Raw genomic sequence first — 15,331 nt, forward strand, 5'->3', positions numbered from 1 at the left:
GAACAAACGCAGACTTAACAGTATTAAAATGCAGAGTGTAGATGCGTATGTGTGAGAGGTTGTCTGATGGAAGAGTAAAATTACACACGAACAAAAGTGATTAGTCCACATCTTGCTCGTTTTGAGGAATCCATTCAGGGTTTGTTGCAGCAAAATTCAAGATCGATAACTGCATCTTGTCTCGTAAAAAGGCATCGCGAGCTTGGGGACCGGCTGAAGCACCGTAAACCGCAGCAACTTTGTGTGACATCGGAGAAGGATACGATGTGCGAGTAAACGTTTCCCGAGCTTTTGAGGTTGCGGGACCTCGGGTACTCGAATGGAATACGGCAAAGCTGCAGACATTACCTACACCGCTTACATTCACAGTATGTTCTCTAAAGAAATCAATCACAGCTGCACTGCGTTCCGGAGCAATTTTCCAAAGGAAGAACGGCGTATACAGAACACCGATAATTTCCCAAAGTAAGGTTGTAACTCGAAAAGCATAAAACGCACAGAATTCGGCTTGCACCTCCTTGCTATGCATTTTGTCTTTCCATGAAGCTGGCAAGTAGTGTGTGTACTCAACAACTTCTTTTAATGACGCTTCTGGATCAAACACGAGCGTGTCCTCCGGAATGGCACTGCGAACAACAGCAATAAGAGTACCAAAAATACCGAGATAAAAGAGAATAGGCCGGTCGTCCGTCAGCTCAAACGTTAACGCCAAGTCAGGTTCAATGATCGTTAAAAGAACAAGGATTGCGGTAAAGCTACCAAGTACCAGTGTCACAAACTTAGCTAACCGAATGAGGTTTATATTCGGGAACTGAGAGATGTAGTGAGAAGCAGCCTCGTAACTGGCATTCATACGCTTTTCAAATACATGTTGCAGTTCATTAAACTCACGAAACCGCCATTGAGCCAGGGGCGTGTAGCGGCGAGCACCTAGAGAGCTGGGATTCTTATGATACTCGTTGAAGTAGCGGAAAAAGTAGAGCAAAACCAGGTATATGGCGATAAATGGCGCAAATATGCCATTCAGTACAGCAGCTACGATAAATCGGCGACGCAGTTCCTCCGCCAAACGAGTTCGTGCTCCAAAACTCAAAATCTCCTGCTTTACCTGTCCCTGTTTGCCAAAAACATGCGACAAAATACACCAACTCAGGTTCCATTCCATTGTTTTTGTAAAGATGGGAGAGTTTATGTAGGGCACATTCGCCTCCAAAATACCGTTGTTCATGAGCGCAATCATATAGTTTTCCTTGCGCATGATTCTATTGACGATTGCATGTGCATCCATCCGACGCTTTTCGTTTTCAGCAAGAACATATTGGGGTGCCGTTAGCGCATTCAAATCCTTCAACATCATTAAACGTTGCACGACTAACGGCCACGACACAGTTTGCATGTCCTGCTCAGGAATATGAAGGGCGTACACGAAAAAGTCACGCATTCTCCACAACCGAAATGTGTCTACCGTATAGTGTAATGTCAAGGCGAACAATGTGCACAGCAAAACCCATAGGATGAGTACGGATGTCGAGGACATACGAGCCATGCATCGAGGGTAGATGACAGAGGCCAGGGAAGAGTTCGGCTTGATGGATTGCCAATTAACACAGCTGGTCAGATATGTTGAGAAGCCCACGACGAATGCAATGGTGCTAACCTGAAGAAACCGATGAAGAATGATGCACCAAAAGCCCTTTCCTTGGTAGTACGCGTAAATTTCGTTAAGGAAGACATCCATGTTTTCCACGTTTGCCCAGTACCACAAAGCTCGTTCCTCTGGATCGATCCTGCCGCTTCTGCTACCACGGAGAAAGCGTCTTGAAAATCGGTTTCGAGGTAGACGAAGTCGTGATGCAGCAGAATTTTGAAGTCGATGCTGACTACGAGATGTTGTTTGTCGGATTGAGCCAGCACGAAGACCTTCTTCTAGCAAAAGCGATGGAGGAGGTCCCTCGACAAGTAAATCATCAGAATTCGCAGAGACCGACGCCCGGCTTGAAATTGTTGAGTCGGAAACCGCAGAAGAGGCAGTTTTGGGAATTTTTGAACGAGAACGAGATGGAGTACTCGCAAACGAGGACAGGGGAACGGCTTCATCAACCCGTTTAGAAGTATCGTCGTTTTCTAACGATTGGGTGGCGGTTTGTGCTTCCAAGTCATAAGTCTGAGAATTGACCTGGCTGTTCTTGAAACTTGACGAAAACATGAAAATTCGGACGCTAAACACCAGTAAAAAGGCGTACGGATGCAGTACACACAGTTCACCTTTGTTTTAAACGTAAAACCTCTTTTTCCAGGGCGTCAATTCTATGAAGAGCAGTTTCGTGGCTTTTGGTGAGTTCCTCGAGGTGAGCTTGCATCTGACAAACAATATTGAGAAATGATTCGCCTGTGTTTCGTAGCGTACTGGCTGGATTTGCTTGAGAGATTGATGAATAACTACGGCGTTCACTGTCGCTGAAATGAACTGTGCTGTCTTCGTCGTCCACAAGTCCAGCTATTTCAACATCAGTAGCATCCGTTAGGCAAGTATTTTGGTCAAAAGACGTAACGGTGCTGGAATAAGCTGCCGTAGGACTTCCAGGAGAAGTCAGCACATTGCTTTCAAAATGCATGGATGGGTACTCAGCCAGCATTTCCGGCCGGTGTCTTTTCAACGTCGACGGAGGCGTCGACGGATGAGAGGAAGTCATTTTATTAGCTTTTTGTTCTAATGTACGACTTTAACAAATACAGAAATGTTAGGAGAGCAGCAACTTGATTTTTCTGTTAGCAGGGGGGGAAAAATAAGGATAGATGCCAAGGGTTTGAAAGGGTTCAAAAAACCATACACCGAAAATGAAATTCAGTACGCGCTTCAAGTACTACCAATTTACATTTCTTATGTGTACAATTGTTTCCCTCTTTTCGTTGTTCATTGCATCTCCGAAGCTAGAGCTCAATTGCTGTTTTTGAATAGAAATAAAAGCTTTAACATCCTCATTTAAGAAATCCAAATATTTAAAACAAAAAAAAAGTTTAAAATTACCGTAATAATTAACATCACGCCCGCACGATGGGCATTGTAGACATCGGAAAATAGGGAATATAGCCTTACACTGCAAAAGCGTAACTCGACGCAAACGCTTTGCAGGATAGGCATCTATAGGAAAAGGAGTATGTGTTGAACATCGAAAAAGCACCAAACAAATTTATGTGTAGTACTTGAAAGGAAGCTCTCGGAGAAAGACATTTAAATGGCGGTACAAATGATTACTTTATCTGTAACCATTTCCGAAGTAATCTCAGAATGAGCAACGCAACGGCAAACAAAAGCGCTCGAGCATGTTTTATCGCTCAAAGACAAAAACGAAAGTGATGAAACGAGTGTTCGCGTTTTGTGTTTTTAACTCAAAGCTTCTTCAAAGACCTTAAGGAGATGATCTTCGGGTTCCATTCCGACACTAATACGAACCAAATGAGGATCAATGCCGCCAGCCTGTTCAGCCCAATCCAACTCGTTGAAGTGAGCAAGAACTGCGTATGGAGATGCGAGAGTAAAGTTTGTTCCCAAACTCGGGCCCTTTGCAACCTTTAAGGTATCGTAAAACTTGATGGCATCATCCGGGTTCTTGAAAACGACGGATAAAAGACCACCATAACCTCCATTCGCCGTTCTGCGGGCTTCAAAATTGGGACCAGAAGGATTGTACTTGGGATAGTGAACGCGCTTCACCTTGGGATGCTCATGCAGAAGGTCAGCGATCATTTCAGCATTACGATTGATGACTTTGGCACGGTACTCAAAATCACGACTGTTGCGCTCCAAGGTAAGAGCATCTAAATCAAAAAGATTGTCCTCGTAATTCTCGTCCAACGTTTTCTTGAACTTCGAGTAATAACGACTATGGGGATTCAGGACCATGCTTCCACTAAGAACATTGCTGTCACCACTGAATACCTTTGTCAAACTGCTGACCACAATGTCAACCATTGGAAGTACTTCAACATTGACGAAGTTTCCAACAGTCTCATCAACTACGACAGGGAAGTCGTACTTTTCAGACAACTTGCGGATACGATCCAAGTTGGGAGCGTTCAACAGTGGATTTGAAGGGAATTCACAGAAGAGGCAAAGAACGCGCTCACCCGACTCCAACAAAGCCTCCAACTCATCCAAACGCTTTTCATCATTGAAACCATAAAAGTAACTACCGGGCCCGAACTTTTCAAGCACCTTCATAGTATCCACATACGTCCAGCCAAAGCAAACGGACTTCAGAATGTTTCCAAAAGTAAGACGGATTGTGCGATGAGCATTGTAAATTGCGCTCATGCCGGCGGGAAAAAGATACACGTCGTTTTCCGTCAAACCCTCAACATCACGAAGTGTTTCGCCGACGGCAGTTTCGGGAATATCTTTTGTCAAATCAACCTCGTCCTTCAGAGTGCCAAGGATGCGTCGACGAAGAACCCTCTTCGCTGCAGGTGCAAGACTGGCCTCCATGTTGCGAGCATACCGTTCTTCGAGGTACAAAGCCGCATCGCTCTCGAGGTTTTTCTTTTCGTCGGCCTTCAGATCCGTCTGGAAACAGTTGTTCAAAGCCTGCAGGTCTGACTTGGAAGAGTAACGACTCTTGCCCTTGAAATGAGAGATCGAACGTTCTACAAGCCGCTTATTGACTCTGTCGCGGATGTCCGAGAGAATTCTCAATGCATCCTCTGCACGACGACTGGAAATGCCGTCGCCACTGTGTTGCCAAAACTGTTTCACCACGGGGAAATCCGCCTTTCGGAAGATCAGAGCATAAATACTGAAGTTCAAAGCCTTCGTGTCCAAGAGATCACCAAAGTCGTGTGCAACGACGTCCTTCAGGTCAACCACCCGGAGTGTTTCAGCAGGCAGTTTTCCGTATGTGGTAACAAACTCGATACATTGGTTGACAACGCTCATAGTAGGAAAAAGAAGAGCTGTTTCACCGTCTTCGGAGTGATTTAAATGTTCAACGGTTGCAACATACTCAATGAGTTGTTTTACGTATTTGTTTAACAAAAACCGAGGATAACCAGTCTGGAAGGTAGCCAAAAACTCTGGAATTCCCATTTCATACCACACATTATGCTTCCATAAAGGTAAAGAAACTGAAACAGAGTGGTCGGTGTCAGGAGGAATTGTTCCACCGGGTTCAGACGGTGGATGCAGCAGGTAAGAGGTGCTGTCCGACATGTTTTAGTGCGTGGAATATAGAAACAACTAAGCTTTTTCGCGTTTCGTCCAAGTTAGAGCGTGTTACGGTAAGAGATTAATCCTCGGCAACTGAGTAGAAAAAACCACCAAATGATACCGCGGAACGACCGCGGAGTTTAATAGTTGCTAAAAACCAAAGAGAACGGATTTAGGTGATGAGTACCCTTAAATAACAGTAATGATGTTGCGTATTGTGAATAGAAAGTTCAATAACAGACGGCCTTTTTTTTGACGCTCAAATAAGGTATACAAACTGAGATGCAAGTAGGGGAGAAACACCATGTTTAATAGTAAGAAACACAGGAATGAGGAGTTTTATTGACAAAATTGGGGAGGAGGGGGAACCGTTGGAATGTGACCGATTGTGAATTGTGGTTTTTGAAATTGCTCCAAGAATTCGGGAGGAATGGATGAGTCTGTAACAGAAGGGTTTGAGCTTGCAAAAGCAGGGGTAGCGGCAGGAGCAGAAGAAGCCACACTGATGTTTGTACTGGCTGCAGTCGGAAGTGCAAAAGAAAAACCACTCGCTGTGCCAGCGGTTGGGGGGTTCTGCTGCTGTTGACTAGCACCAAACGCACTCGTGGGAGCTGCCTGTTGAGTGTTGTTTGTTGAACCGAATACAGAAGCTGCCTGTTGTTGTTGTGCGTTTTGAGTATTTCCAAACGTAGCGAACGCAGAAGTGTTAGGTGCATTGGTATTTGCTGAATTTCCGAAAACAGACGCGGCTTCATTAAAGGCACTTGGTTTAGAGGACGACTGTCCGAAAGAAGATGCTGCTCCCCCAAAGGAGAACGCACCAGACGGGGTATTGGAGAAGGCCGACTTCTGTGCGGGGTTTGTATTGCCGGTATTGTTCGTATTTGGTACCGAACCAAAAGCTGATGTTTGACCAAAAGCGCTCGAGCCAAACGCAGAAGCGGAGGGGAAGGAGCTTTGACCGAAGACAGCAGCTGGTTGATTGCTCGTTGTGCTTGTTTTGCCAAAAGTTGTAGGCGGGTTGGCGGCCGGACTAGCCCCAAAAGCTGAGGTTCCGGGTTTCGTATTGAAGGCCGAGTTCGTTTGTGGAGACTGGAATGCATTGAAAGAGAACCCGTTGCCAGTGTTTCCTATAGAAGATTGTTGGTTTGCTGCGGCACCAAAGCTTGTAGCGCCAAAGGCCGGGGGAGGATTCGTTGTTTGGGATCCAAACACACTGGCTGGATTGTTTGCAAATGATGATGTTGTGTTCCCGAATGCCGTTGGATTTGGAGATGCAAAGGCGCTTGGTGCGCCAAATGCACTTGTTGATTGTTGTCGAAACGGTGAAGCAGTGGAAGCGGCTCCAAAAGCAGATCCAAAAGCAGAGGTTTGAGGTGCGGCAGCGCCAAAAGCATTGTTTTGTTGAGTGGAAGAACCGAATGCAGATGCTGCGGGAGATGAAGTTGCACCAAATCCTGTGTTCTGTTCGGAAAAGATGGATTTGAAATTCTTCCTGCCGGCAAGCACATTGCGGATTTCCTCAACGGTTTTTTCCGGGTTCCTCTGAACAATTTGCTTTTTCCTCTCTATTTCTTGAAACGCATTCTGTTGGAATTGCATATACTCCTGAAGATTGCCCGACATCTGAGCCTGGTAAGCTTTCCAACGCAACTCTTCCGGCGATATATCACCAGCATAGACATTTGGCGTGCTAGAACCAATAGAGTAACCACTCAATACGTATATAGGGAACTCTTTCATGTCTTGCCGCACAGAATCGGCTTTTCGTTTAGGAAAAATGCTGTCCAATTCTGATTTCCTCATGGTTTTCCCCATTAACCAGGGAACTGTAAGAAAGTTAGCAATTCTTAATTGATCTGCTTGCCAATAAATAAACGATACTTACATGTTTTTGCATTTTTGGGGGTAAAGATATTTGGTATGTGACTAGGGCTTTGAAAACCCGGTCGGACGTGTTCATTTTTACAGCTGTTACCAAATTTACAGCGATCTTTGAAAGATGTTAGTTCTTGCTTTTTGAAGAAGCAATTGTTTTCGTCGAAAAAACGTACTTTGAAGAAAGTACTTGCAAACAGCCATTTTGCTCAACTATGGTAATTAAAACGGAATAGTCGGAAGAATAATTGACGTCTGATGGCTTATTTCTCCCTTTTTGTTGGTTTATTCGTCAAAAATCAAACGCGGGAGCGTATGGCGGTTCGAGGATTCCAAAAAAGTGATTCTGTGGCTACTAGAGAAAGTCTGTTGTATCAAGCGGACACTGGCTCCTCCTTTGATCGGGACATCAGAAACTTTACTGTGTTTGCTAACCAAGACTTGAAGAGTGCGTTCTCTTTTCGCCAGCTGCGAGTGACAATGGCTTGTAGTACTTCGAACGTTATATCTCGTTCTTTGAGATACGAAAGCAGAGACATCCGAAATGAATCTCTGAGGTAGCGAACATTCCGTCCAGAGTATATTTGACTTTTCTTGAACCAATCCATATCTAACGGCGTCTTATTCAACGGCAAACACCGAGAAGACACATTGACAAATCGAAATGCGTCCAGTCGAAGATCATTTAACTTTGAGATTGACAGTTTAAAGAACATAATTCCTTCATCCTTTATTAAAAAAAAAAAAATGTAAGCTTTAATTTTGCATACGAGAGCGGCTTGAAGCATCTAAAGCATCCATTGACCTTTTAATTGACAAACTTACCTTCGTTATTTGAACGAAAAAACTTAATGAGTGAAGGAAGAACCGAATTTCATCTGTTGTATCAACGCCGGTCTCATTGTTCGCCTTTTGGTGAGTGTAAGCGTTTCTGGCGCTGTATACTGGAACAGTGATCTTTATACTTTAACGTTATTAATACCGATGAACTTGTTCCATTATAACTCGTACTTTTCATTATTCCACTCGCGTTGGGCAATGGTGCAATTCTTCACAAGATTGTCCGCAATCGTGTATTTCTGTAACAGGTTTTCATTTACTGAATTTGGTTTATAGTCTTGTATCAACTGGTCCATTATTTCAATTTCAGACGTGAGTTTCAACGCGAGAGTTTCTGTTAAGACATTGCTTGAAAGCGTCTTTCCACTACGAATTCTCATTGTAAAAAACGAGTAACGTCTTACAAACGGGATTCTTTTACAGAAAGGTCTGAAATAATTCATTTTGAATCCATTGATGAATGAGAAAGTACTGTTTGGCGGACGACAGATTCAATCTACGCGTTCGCGTACTTCCTACTGCCGCGCTTGTACTACGTAATGCGATACGACGCGTAAACAAATATACACCTAAATTACAGAAAAACAATAAACTTCGAAATGTGAACGTCTCGTTCTCTAGAGAATGAAATTCAAGAGCGTTTGAAATACTTTATACAGGTGCTATGAAATAAGAAACGAAGCGTGATACTTTTTGTCAGTAAAAATGTATGCTTTCAATACATATATAGAAAATGAAACAGGAAAGCTAAAGGTGTGAAAAAGAGCGAGAATTGTGCGAATGGAGTGAAGATGAGGTACTGTGAAGATGACATTACAAGAACGATGTCGTCCTTAGTTTCACTTGCACTTACGCTCTGTAGTAAGGTGCATAAAAAGCGGGTTTTCGATTCTGGAAATGTGTTTGCGGCGCTGCAGAATACGTATTGTTGTTTCTAGCATACTTCCCAGAGTGATGACCGTATGGCTGATTGGCTTTGGACTGCTGATAAGGTGCATAGGATGAAGGGACATACGGCATGGAGGCACGAATGGTTTTGTCTCGATGGGAAACATGAGGAACTGCAGTTGGTTTTACCTTGGGAGGTGGTTGAGTAACTGTTGCGCCTACAGCCGGAACAGTTGGAACCCAGCTCTTCGCGCTAGGGTTCATTTTCACCGGTGAACGCTTGCCTGGATACAGCTTTGAAACGCTAAATCGCTGATGTGCCTCTAAGGCGACTACCAATGTGTAAGATTGGGAATTGCTTAAAAAATCATGGACGGTTTGTCTGCTTCGTATCGAACTTACGTTTATGCTTTTGTTGCATGACATTCATATATGAAGGGATCTCTGTACAGGTATTAGTCAATTGGAATTGCTGTAATCAGCTTTGTATACCATTAGTTTCACACTGCAAATCCGGAACAGTCATACCGGTTGTTCAAAAAAAAAGGGATTCAACAATTAACAAGGAATAGCAAAAAGGAAGACAAAACAGCAAAATCAAAAGACGACCTAATTTTTTTGCAATGCGAAAACGAGAGTTCGTGTTGGAAAAGGTTTGAGTGCAGACGTGAATTTATACTCTGATTTATTATTTGTTTACATCTTACACATAAACAAATCCCAAGAAGTAAATTAAACTTTGTTGGCACATAAAAGATACGACACCATAACAATAAAAAGCCCGCTGGAATCTATTTGCATCACCTTGCAGTACCAACAGGTTTTTAGTCTTTTGGGTGAAGCAAAACTGTCGCTATTTCCATATAAAACATATCATGCTTTGGACCAATCGCCCCTGTCTTCATGATAGAAAGTTCATCTAGCGTCGTATTGCTCGTCCACGTCCACGAATCCAAAGAAAACCGACGCAGAAGCTGTGTCGCATCAAACGACTTTTCTTTGTATCCGAACTTTCGCATGTGTCGAACATTCAACAATGTGCAATGCAAATTCAATTCGTGAGATGTATCACGAATAATGCCCCCGTCAACAAAAAGCTGTCGTACAAACTCGCAAAAGGGCTTCAAATTGCCCGTCGAAATCTCTGACTCGACGGGAACGGCGAATAGTACACGACTATGTTGTTCTTCCGATCCGAAATAATCTGTCCCCCGTAATGATATTGTTATAGGAGATTGAGGATACTGTTTCAGGATGACGTCCCGTTTGTCTTCCATAAACTGCAGCACTTTATTCAGATCATCTTCGCATTTCACCGGAATCATTCCAATTGTCAAATGACAGACACGAGGACCTTGAAAGGCCTCTTTTAGAGGTCCTTCAGGCAACGAATGTAAAAATTTGCGAAAGGGTTTTTGTTGATTCTCGTTCACGCGAATAGGAAGCGCTAAAAAGAGAAGATTTGGAAATTTTAACGACATATTAACACTTCATGAGACGTGACCACTTGTCTAATCAATAAATTCCTGAAAAATTTGCCTAAACCTCACATTGCATTTGGTCATTGTGCATTTTGTGTGCGGCCTACAAAGTGCATGTTCTCGTCAGACTCACCACCAAGAATGTATTTTTTGGTGGTGAGTTTTTTTATTCAACTAAGCGAGGCTTTATATGTTTCACGTGTAACTCTATTTACCCAACACCAAACGGCACTTTTCCATAACTAGAAACAGCAAGTCAGACAGCCAGACACGATCTAGTAGATGATTTCAGCACAATGGCACATTCATCACCGCATGTTCCGCCGACATCAACCCCAGATCTAAATAAGATTGTGCTGGATTATCTTTCTAAGAAAGGATATTCAAGAACAGAGGCAATTCTTCGGCTGGAGGCTTCTAGCGTCGGAGCTGTTCCTGAAGATCAACAGGATTGGCATCTGGGGCTTCCAGAAACATATGTTCAAGTATATGCTGCTCTCAGGGACTGGATTGATAGCACCTTAGATATGTTCAAACCAGAGCTTCAAAAAACCCTATTTCCCATCTTCGTTCATTCCTTTCTAGATCTTATAACCAAAAGTGCAATTTCCACCGCTAAAGTATTCTTTGAATCATTTTCACAAGAACACCTTATTCTTCATGGTCATGACGTTCACAAACTTGAAGACATTACAAGTCCAGCAGACTTGGAACAGAACAGTGTTGCTGCTCTCTATAGGAAACACAAATATCGTTTGAACTTTTCGCAGACAACGTTTGGGTTACTGTTACATTTTCTTTTCGAAAACGAATCTAATGGCAGCGGAATTATTATCCGACTACTCAATCAGTACATAGACATTAACATAAAGTCTTCTACAAAACATCAAGGCGCTACAAAAAGTACTGAACAGTACGACGAAGGAATCCCCCAACATTCGGAACAACTTAACGAATTCAATAGTCAAGAAATATATCTGGGACGGATACCTCTATCAACTGAGGATGAAGAGGCACTGCTAAAAGTATTAGACAATTATGATTCACAAAAGGGTGATGAGTCTGAGGATGTCGCAATGGACACAGTAATCACTCAGAAAGCACACGATACACAAGAAGAAACCAGTATTAAAGCTCCTTGTCGACCTCTTCGTGAGGTATATGAAGATAGAAAAAAAAGGGAAAGCGCTTATGGAAAGGCACCCGAGTCTCTCCCTCTGCCTCCTCTAGAGGTTGCGGATTTAGATGCTATAGCATGTAATCTCGATGACGAACGTAACTGCATTCAATTCGACAAAGATGCAAAGGGACCTAGTGTTTACATGTTTTCACTGCACAACTCGTATTCCACACTCAATTGTGCAACGTTTTCACAAGACGCTTCTATGTTCTTGGTTGGCACCTCGGAAAACTATTTACAACTTTACACAAGCACAAATTCGCAACGGCAGTCACTGATCTCTGCCAAGAAGGAACAGCTGAAACAGCAAAAGTTCATTGGTCATAAGGCATCTATTTATGGCGTAAGCATTTCTCGAGATAACCGCTTTCTTCTCTCTGGCTCAGGCGATGGTTTCGTGCGTCTTTGGTCGCCGGAAACGGGTTCAACATTGAGTATCTTTGGTGGACATAATGCTCCCATTTGGGATGTGGAATTTGACCCTAACGGATTCTACTTCGCAACTGCTGCCGACGATCACACTGCCCGTTTATGGAGTGTAGAGCATCCATCACCCCTACGTTTATTTGTGGGACACGAAAACGATGTTGATGTAAGTACATGCAATCGAATAAGCAATTAGGAAGAAACTTACTAACTGTCTAGTGCGTAAAAATTCACAAAAATTCAGCATACGTGCTAACCGGTTCAAGCGACACTACATGTCGTTTGTGGGACGTGCGAACGAGCGATGCGGTTAGGGTACTCATTGGTCATAAGCAACCCATTTCAGCACTGGCTATTTCGGACGATGGTCTTGATGTCATTTCAGCTGATGACTCTGGTCACGTATTCGTATGGGATCTTCGAAAAGGACAGAAACGGCATTCTTTCCAAGCACATAACGAGCCAATCTATTCCCTTGATGTGTCTAAAGAGGGAAAACTTTTGGCCTCGGGAGGCATTGATACGGTAGTCAAATTCTGGGATATTCAGACGTCTGAAACCATCGAGGAACCCTTGTACACGTATCGGACGAAGAACACTGTGATCCATGAACTCCAATTTACAAACCGAAACTTCTGTCTTTCCTTAAGTACATCGTAATTGTCCCAATTAAGGAACTGGATTATTTTAATTTTGGGGTCCATTGGCTTAATGTTCAAATGTATGAAGACTGCCCATTATCTAGCTTCACAACCTATTCACTTCCTTTGTCCGTTTTCTAAATTTCACTACTACCCTAAAAAGTTTCCTATTTTGAACAATCTAATGGTGCGCTGTTGTGATTAATTTTCTCTCTAACTTGCAATAAAAAAAAATAAATAAAAGAAGGAAAGAGGTTTACCTTCGGGTTCTTAAAAAAGCCTAACATTACCAAGGCTTTACTCGATTTTTTTCTTTTTTTTTTTTTTTTTTTTTTTTTTCTGATTCCTTAATCAGCAAGTGTCTTGGTCCAATGGCAAAGAGCAGTAGTTAGCAACACCGCCATCAGCAGGCGAATTTTTTAGCGAACTTTATCAGGCCTTAATCCGGACGCGTGTTGATACATTATCTTGTTCTCTTGTCGGCAGATTTATCTTCTACAAACACCTCTTTTATAGAATTCGGAAATATGGCTCAACATCTCTCAAACGTTCAGGAATACAAAGAATTCCTCGACAAGTTCGACGTCTTTCTTTTCGACTGCGATGGTATGTAATCTACAGGAAGCGGCTGTTTCGTCAACATAAATCCGAAGGTTCCTTATTCGTTTGGATGGTTCGTGGACTTTTTTGCTTATATCTTTGGTTTTAATGTGGCCGAAGGAAATTAGCTAACGCATTTCTCGCAGGTGTTATCTGGCACGGAAAGAACCCAATTCCTCAAGTTAAGGAGACGCTTGATTTGATGCGTTCTATGGGCAAGAGACTCTTCTTCGTGTCCAACAACTCTACAAAGTCTCGTCAGACTTACTTGAAGAAGATCACTGACCTTGGTATTGAGGCCAACTTGAATGAGATTTATCCTAGCGCTTACTCTTCCGCCGTATACATTAAGAAGGTGTTGAAGCTTCCTAGTGATAAGAAGGTTTTCGTTTTCGGCGAAAAGGGTATCGAAGAGGAACTTGATGAGGTGGGTGTGGCCCACATTGGCGGTACCGATCCTTCTTTGAACCGTAATATTACCTCCGCTGACATGGATACCATTCGTCCTGACCCCAGTGTTGGTGCTGTTTTGTGTGGTATGGATACCAAGTTGAACTACTTGAAGTACTGTATGGCTTTCCAATACATCCAGGATCCCAACTGTGCCTTCCTCCTGACGAACCAGGACTCTACCTTCCCTACCAACGGCACATTCTTCCCTGGTTCCGGTGCTGTTTCTTATCCTCTTATCTTTTCCTCTGGTCGCACTCCCAAGATTCTCGGCAAGCCTTATGGCGAGATGATGGATGCCATTGAAGCCGGTGTCAACTTTGACCGCAAGCGTGCTTGCTTTGTCGGTGATCGTTTGAACACCGACATTCAATTCGCCAAGAACTCTGGTCTTGGTGGTTCTTTGCTCGTACTCACCGGTGTAAACCAGCTCGAACACTTCCAAGGCAAGGAAGATGCTATTGTGCCCGATTACTACATCGAGTCCCTTGGCCATTTGGCCCAGGCTGCTTCCTTGTAAGCAATAACTTCCCCATCCTCACAGCAAACAGGCAACTGTTTGCGCTATAATAGTGCGTAAGCCATTGAGCTTTGTTCGTTGCAGAATGGTCACGTTTTGTTTACATGTGCATCATTCTCTCGCACTTTACCCCTCATTCTTTGTGAAAACAGTTTGTTTATTTGTTTACATATAGATTTCTAATTGGTTTAAAAAGGCCGCTTGTTTTCTTTCCAACAGCCGTTATAAACCATACTTTTTGGTACTGGACTTGTCTAGTCTTTCTTCACTACGAAAATGAGCTACGTTCGCCATCTTCCTGTCTATGAGCCTTTGTCCACTAAAGCGTCTGATACGGATGAAGAGAGCGACAGTTTCACTTCACCTTATTACCGCTACAGTTACCAAACTGGTGTCATCCACAGCTCTTCCAGCCGTAGTACGGCCACTGGTGTTGCTCAAATAGAGCGAAAACGTCTCGAGCGTGATCGTTCCATTCTTGCCGAGCAAGTTCGTGTGTTACAAACGAAGTGCCGTCAGCAGGAGTTTCAACTCAAGGAATGCTACAACAAGCTTGACCGTTACGAGTTTATGGACAAAACACTTACCAAGTTAATTGCAACCATACAGGATACGCTGTTTCTTTGTCTGTGCCCTGCTACTCGCCGTAACCTGCTTATCATACTTGAGGAGCATCTTGGTGTTTCCGAATACGAGCTGAAAAAGCTTCGTCGTTCTCTTCCTAATCTTCTTGGGGCAGCCAATACTGCCAGCGAAGCCGATCGTTTCCCGTCTGACGAGAAAGGAACCGAGTGTGATGTAGTCTCTGGCGTTCTCCCTGCGGAACCCGTGGAGTAAGAGAGCCGTAGACTTGTTACGCTTGTTTCTGGGCCCTTGTTCATAGCAGCGTAGTACATAGGATGCTTGCACAATGGCTTTTCCGGCCTGTGTGCCTTTCCCCATTTTCAGAGTTGGGAGTAGAAATTTGTAATATCGGCAAGAACATTTTTTAGGTGTTCAAAATGGGGTTTGACATCATGCCGCTTAAATCATTAAAGACATCTATTGAATACACTGTTGACATTTGTATCTACTCATTCCTGTTTTTCTTTATTTTTCTCATTTTTGCGTGGGCAGTTTGGTCGTCCCCCCACTTAAAAAACTCCACCAAAAATGCGCTCGACCAAAGACGCGTACATATCGTTAAGGCGAACGGCCACATTTTCTGTCAACAGCGTACATTTG

General features: G+C 43.3%; 10 protein-coding genes across 10 annotated transcripts; 3 read left to right on the forward strand and 7 right to left on the reverse strand.

The window, feature by feature from the left end:
• Positions 1 to 100: 100 nt before the first annotated feature.
• On the reverse strand, positions 101 to 2,206 carry SJAG_03100 (autophagy associated protein Atg9; the record flags this gene model as incomplete). The annotated part of the gene is made up of 1 exon (XM_002174230.1): positions 101 to 2,206. One exon carries the CDS (start codon positions 2,204 to 2,206, stop codon positions 101 to 103), a length of 2,106 nt encoding a protein of 701 aa, XP_002174266.1.
• Positions 2,207 to 2,261: 55 nt separating this feature from the next.
• On the reverse strand, positions 2,262 to 2,693 carry SJAG_03101 (hypothetical protein; the record flags this gene model as incomplete). The annotated part of the gene is made up of 1 exon (XM_002174231.1): positions 2,262 to 2,693. The coding sequence occupies one exon, from the start codon at positions 2,691 to 2,693 to the stop codon at positions 2,262 to 2,264; it is 432 nt and encodes a 143-aa protein (XP_002174267.1).
• A 27-nt stretch (positions 2,694 to 2,720) lies between these two features.
• Positions 2,721 to 5,295, reverse strand: SJAG_03102 (cystathionine gamma-synthase). Its single transcript, XM_002174232.2, has one exon. It carries the CDS (start codon positions 5,204 to 5,206, stop codon positions 3,386 to 3,388), a length of 1,821 nt encoding a protein of 606 aa, XP_002174268.1. The 5' UTR covers positions 5,207 to 5,295; the 3' UTR covers positions 2,721 to 3,385.
• A 247-nt stretch (positions 5,296 to 5,542) lies between these two features.
• On the reverse strand, positions 5,543 to 7,021 carry SJAG_03103 (nuclear rim protein Amo1; the record flags this gene model as incomplete). The annotated part of the gene is made up of 1 exon (XM_002174233.1): positions 5,543 to 7,021. The coding sequence occupies one exon, from the start codon at positions 7,019 to 7,021 to the stop codon at positions 5,543 to 5,545; it is 1,479 nt and encodes a 492-aa protein (XP_002174269.1).
• A 434-nt stretch (positions 7,022 to 7,455) lies between these two features.
• SJAG_03104 (Mam33 family protein) lies at positions 7,456 to 8,301 on the reverse strand (the record flags this gene model as incomplete). The annotated part of the gene is made up of 3 exons (XM_002174234.1): positions 7,456 to 7,809; positions 7,907 to 8,045; positions 8,093 to 8,301. The coding sequence occupies 3 exons, from the start codon at positions 8,299 to 8,301 to the stop codon at positions 7,456 to 7,458; spliced, it is 702 nt and encodes a 233-aa protein (XP_002174270.1).
• A 469-nt stretch (positions 8,302 to 8,770) lies between these two features.
• SJAG_03105 (hypothetical protein) lies at positions 8,771 to 9,335 on the reverse strand (the record flags this gene model as incomplete). Its single annotated transcript, XM_002174235.1, has 3 exons — positions 8,771 to 9,141; positions 9,212 to 9,253; positions 9,302 to 9,335. The coding sequence occupies 3 exons, from the start codon at positions 9,333 to 9,335 to the stop codon at positions 8,771 to 8,773; spliced, it is 447 nt and encodes a 148-aa protein (XP_002174271.1).
• Positions 9,336 to 9,633: 298 nt separating this feature from the next.
• Positions 9,634 to 10,290, reverse strand: SJAG_03106 (hypothetical protein; the record flags this gene model as incomplete). Its single annotated transcript, XM_002174236.1, has 1 exon — positions 9,634 to 10,290. One exon carries the CDS (start codon positions 10,288 to 10,290, stop codon positions 9,634 to 9,636), a length of 657 nt encoding a protein of 218 aa, XP_002174272.1.
• A 216-nt stretch (positions 10,291 to 10,506) lies between these two features.
• Positions 10,507 to 12,875, forward strand: SJAG_03107 (transcription factor TFIID complex subunit Taf5- like). The gene is made up of 2 exons (XM_002174237.2): positions 10,507 to 12,062; positions 12,116 to 12,875. The coding sequence occupies exons 1-2, from the start codon at positions 10,587 to 10,589 to the stop codon at positions 12,554 to 12,556; spliced, it is 1,917 nt and encodes a 638-aa protein (XP_002174273.1). The 5' UTR covers positions 10,507 to 10,586; the 3' UTR covers positions 12,557 to 12,875.
• Positions 12,876 to 13,064: 189 nt separating this feature from the next.
• On the forward strand, positions 13,065 to 14,107 carry SJAG_03108 (4-nitrophenylphosphatase; the record flags this gene model as incomplete). Its single annotated transcript, XM_002174238.1, has 2 exons — positions 13,065 to 13,143; positions 13,284 to 14,107. The coding sequence occupies 2 exons, from the start codon at positions 13,065 to 13,067 to the stop codon at positions 14,105 to 14,107; spliced, it is 903 nt and encodes a 300-aa protein (XP_002174274.1).
• A 276-nt stretch (positions 14,108 to 14,383) lies between these two features.
• SJAG_03109 (hypothetical protein) lies at positions 14,384 to 14,944 on the forward strand (the record flags this gene model as incomplete). The annotated part of the gene is made up of 1 exon (XM_002174239.1): positions 14,384 to 14,944. The coding sequence occupies one exon, from the start codon at positions 14,384 to 14,386 to the stop codon at positions 14,942 to 14,944; it is 561 nt and encodes a 186-aa protein (XP_002174275.1).
• Positions 14,945 to 15,331: the final 387 nt, after the last annotated feature.

The sequence above is a fragment of the Schizosaccharomyces japonicus genome, assembly GCF_000149845.2.
Source record: "Schizosaccharomyces japonicus yFS275 unplaced genomic scaffold supercont5.2, whole genome shotgun sequence".
In the NCBI taxonomy this organism is placed as follows: domain Eukaryota; kingdom Fungi; phylum Ascomycota; class Schizosaccharomycetes; order Schizosaccharomycetales; family Schizosaccharomycetaceae; genus Schizosaccharomyces; species Schizosaccharomyces japonicus.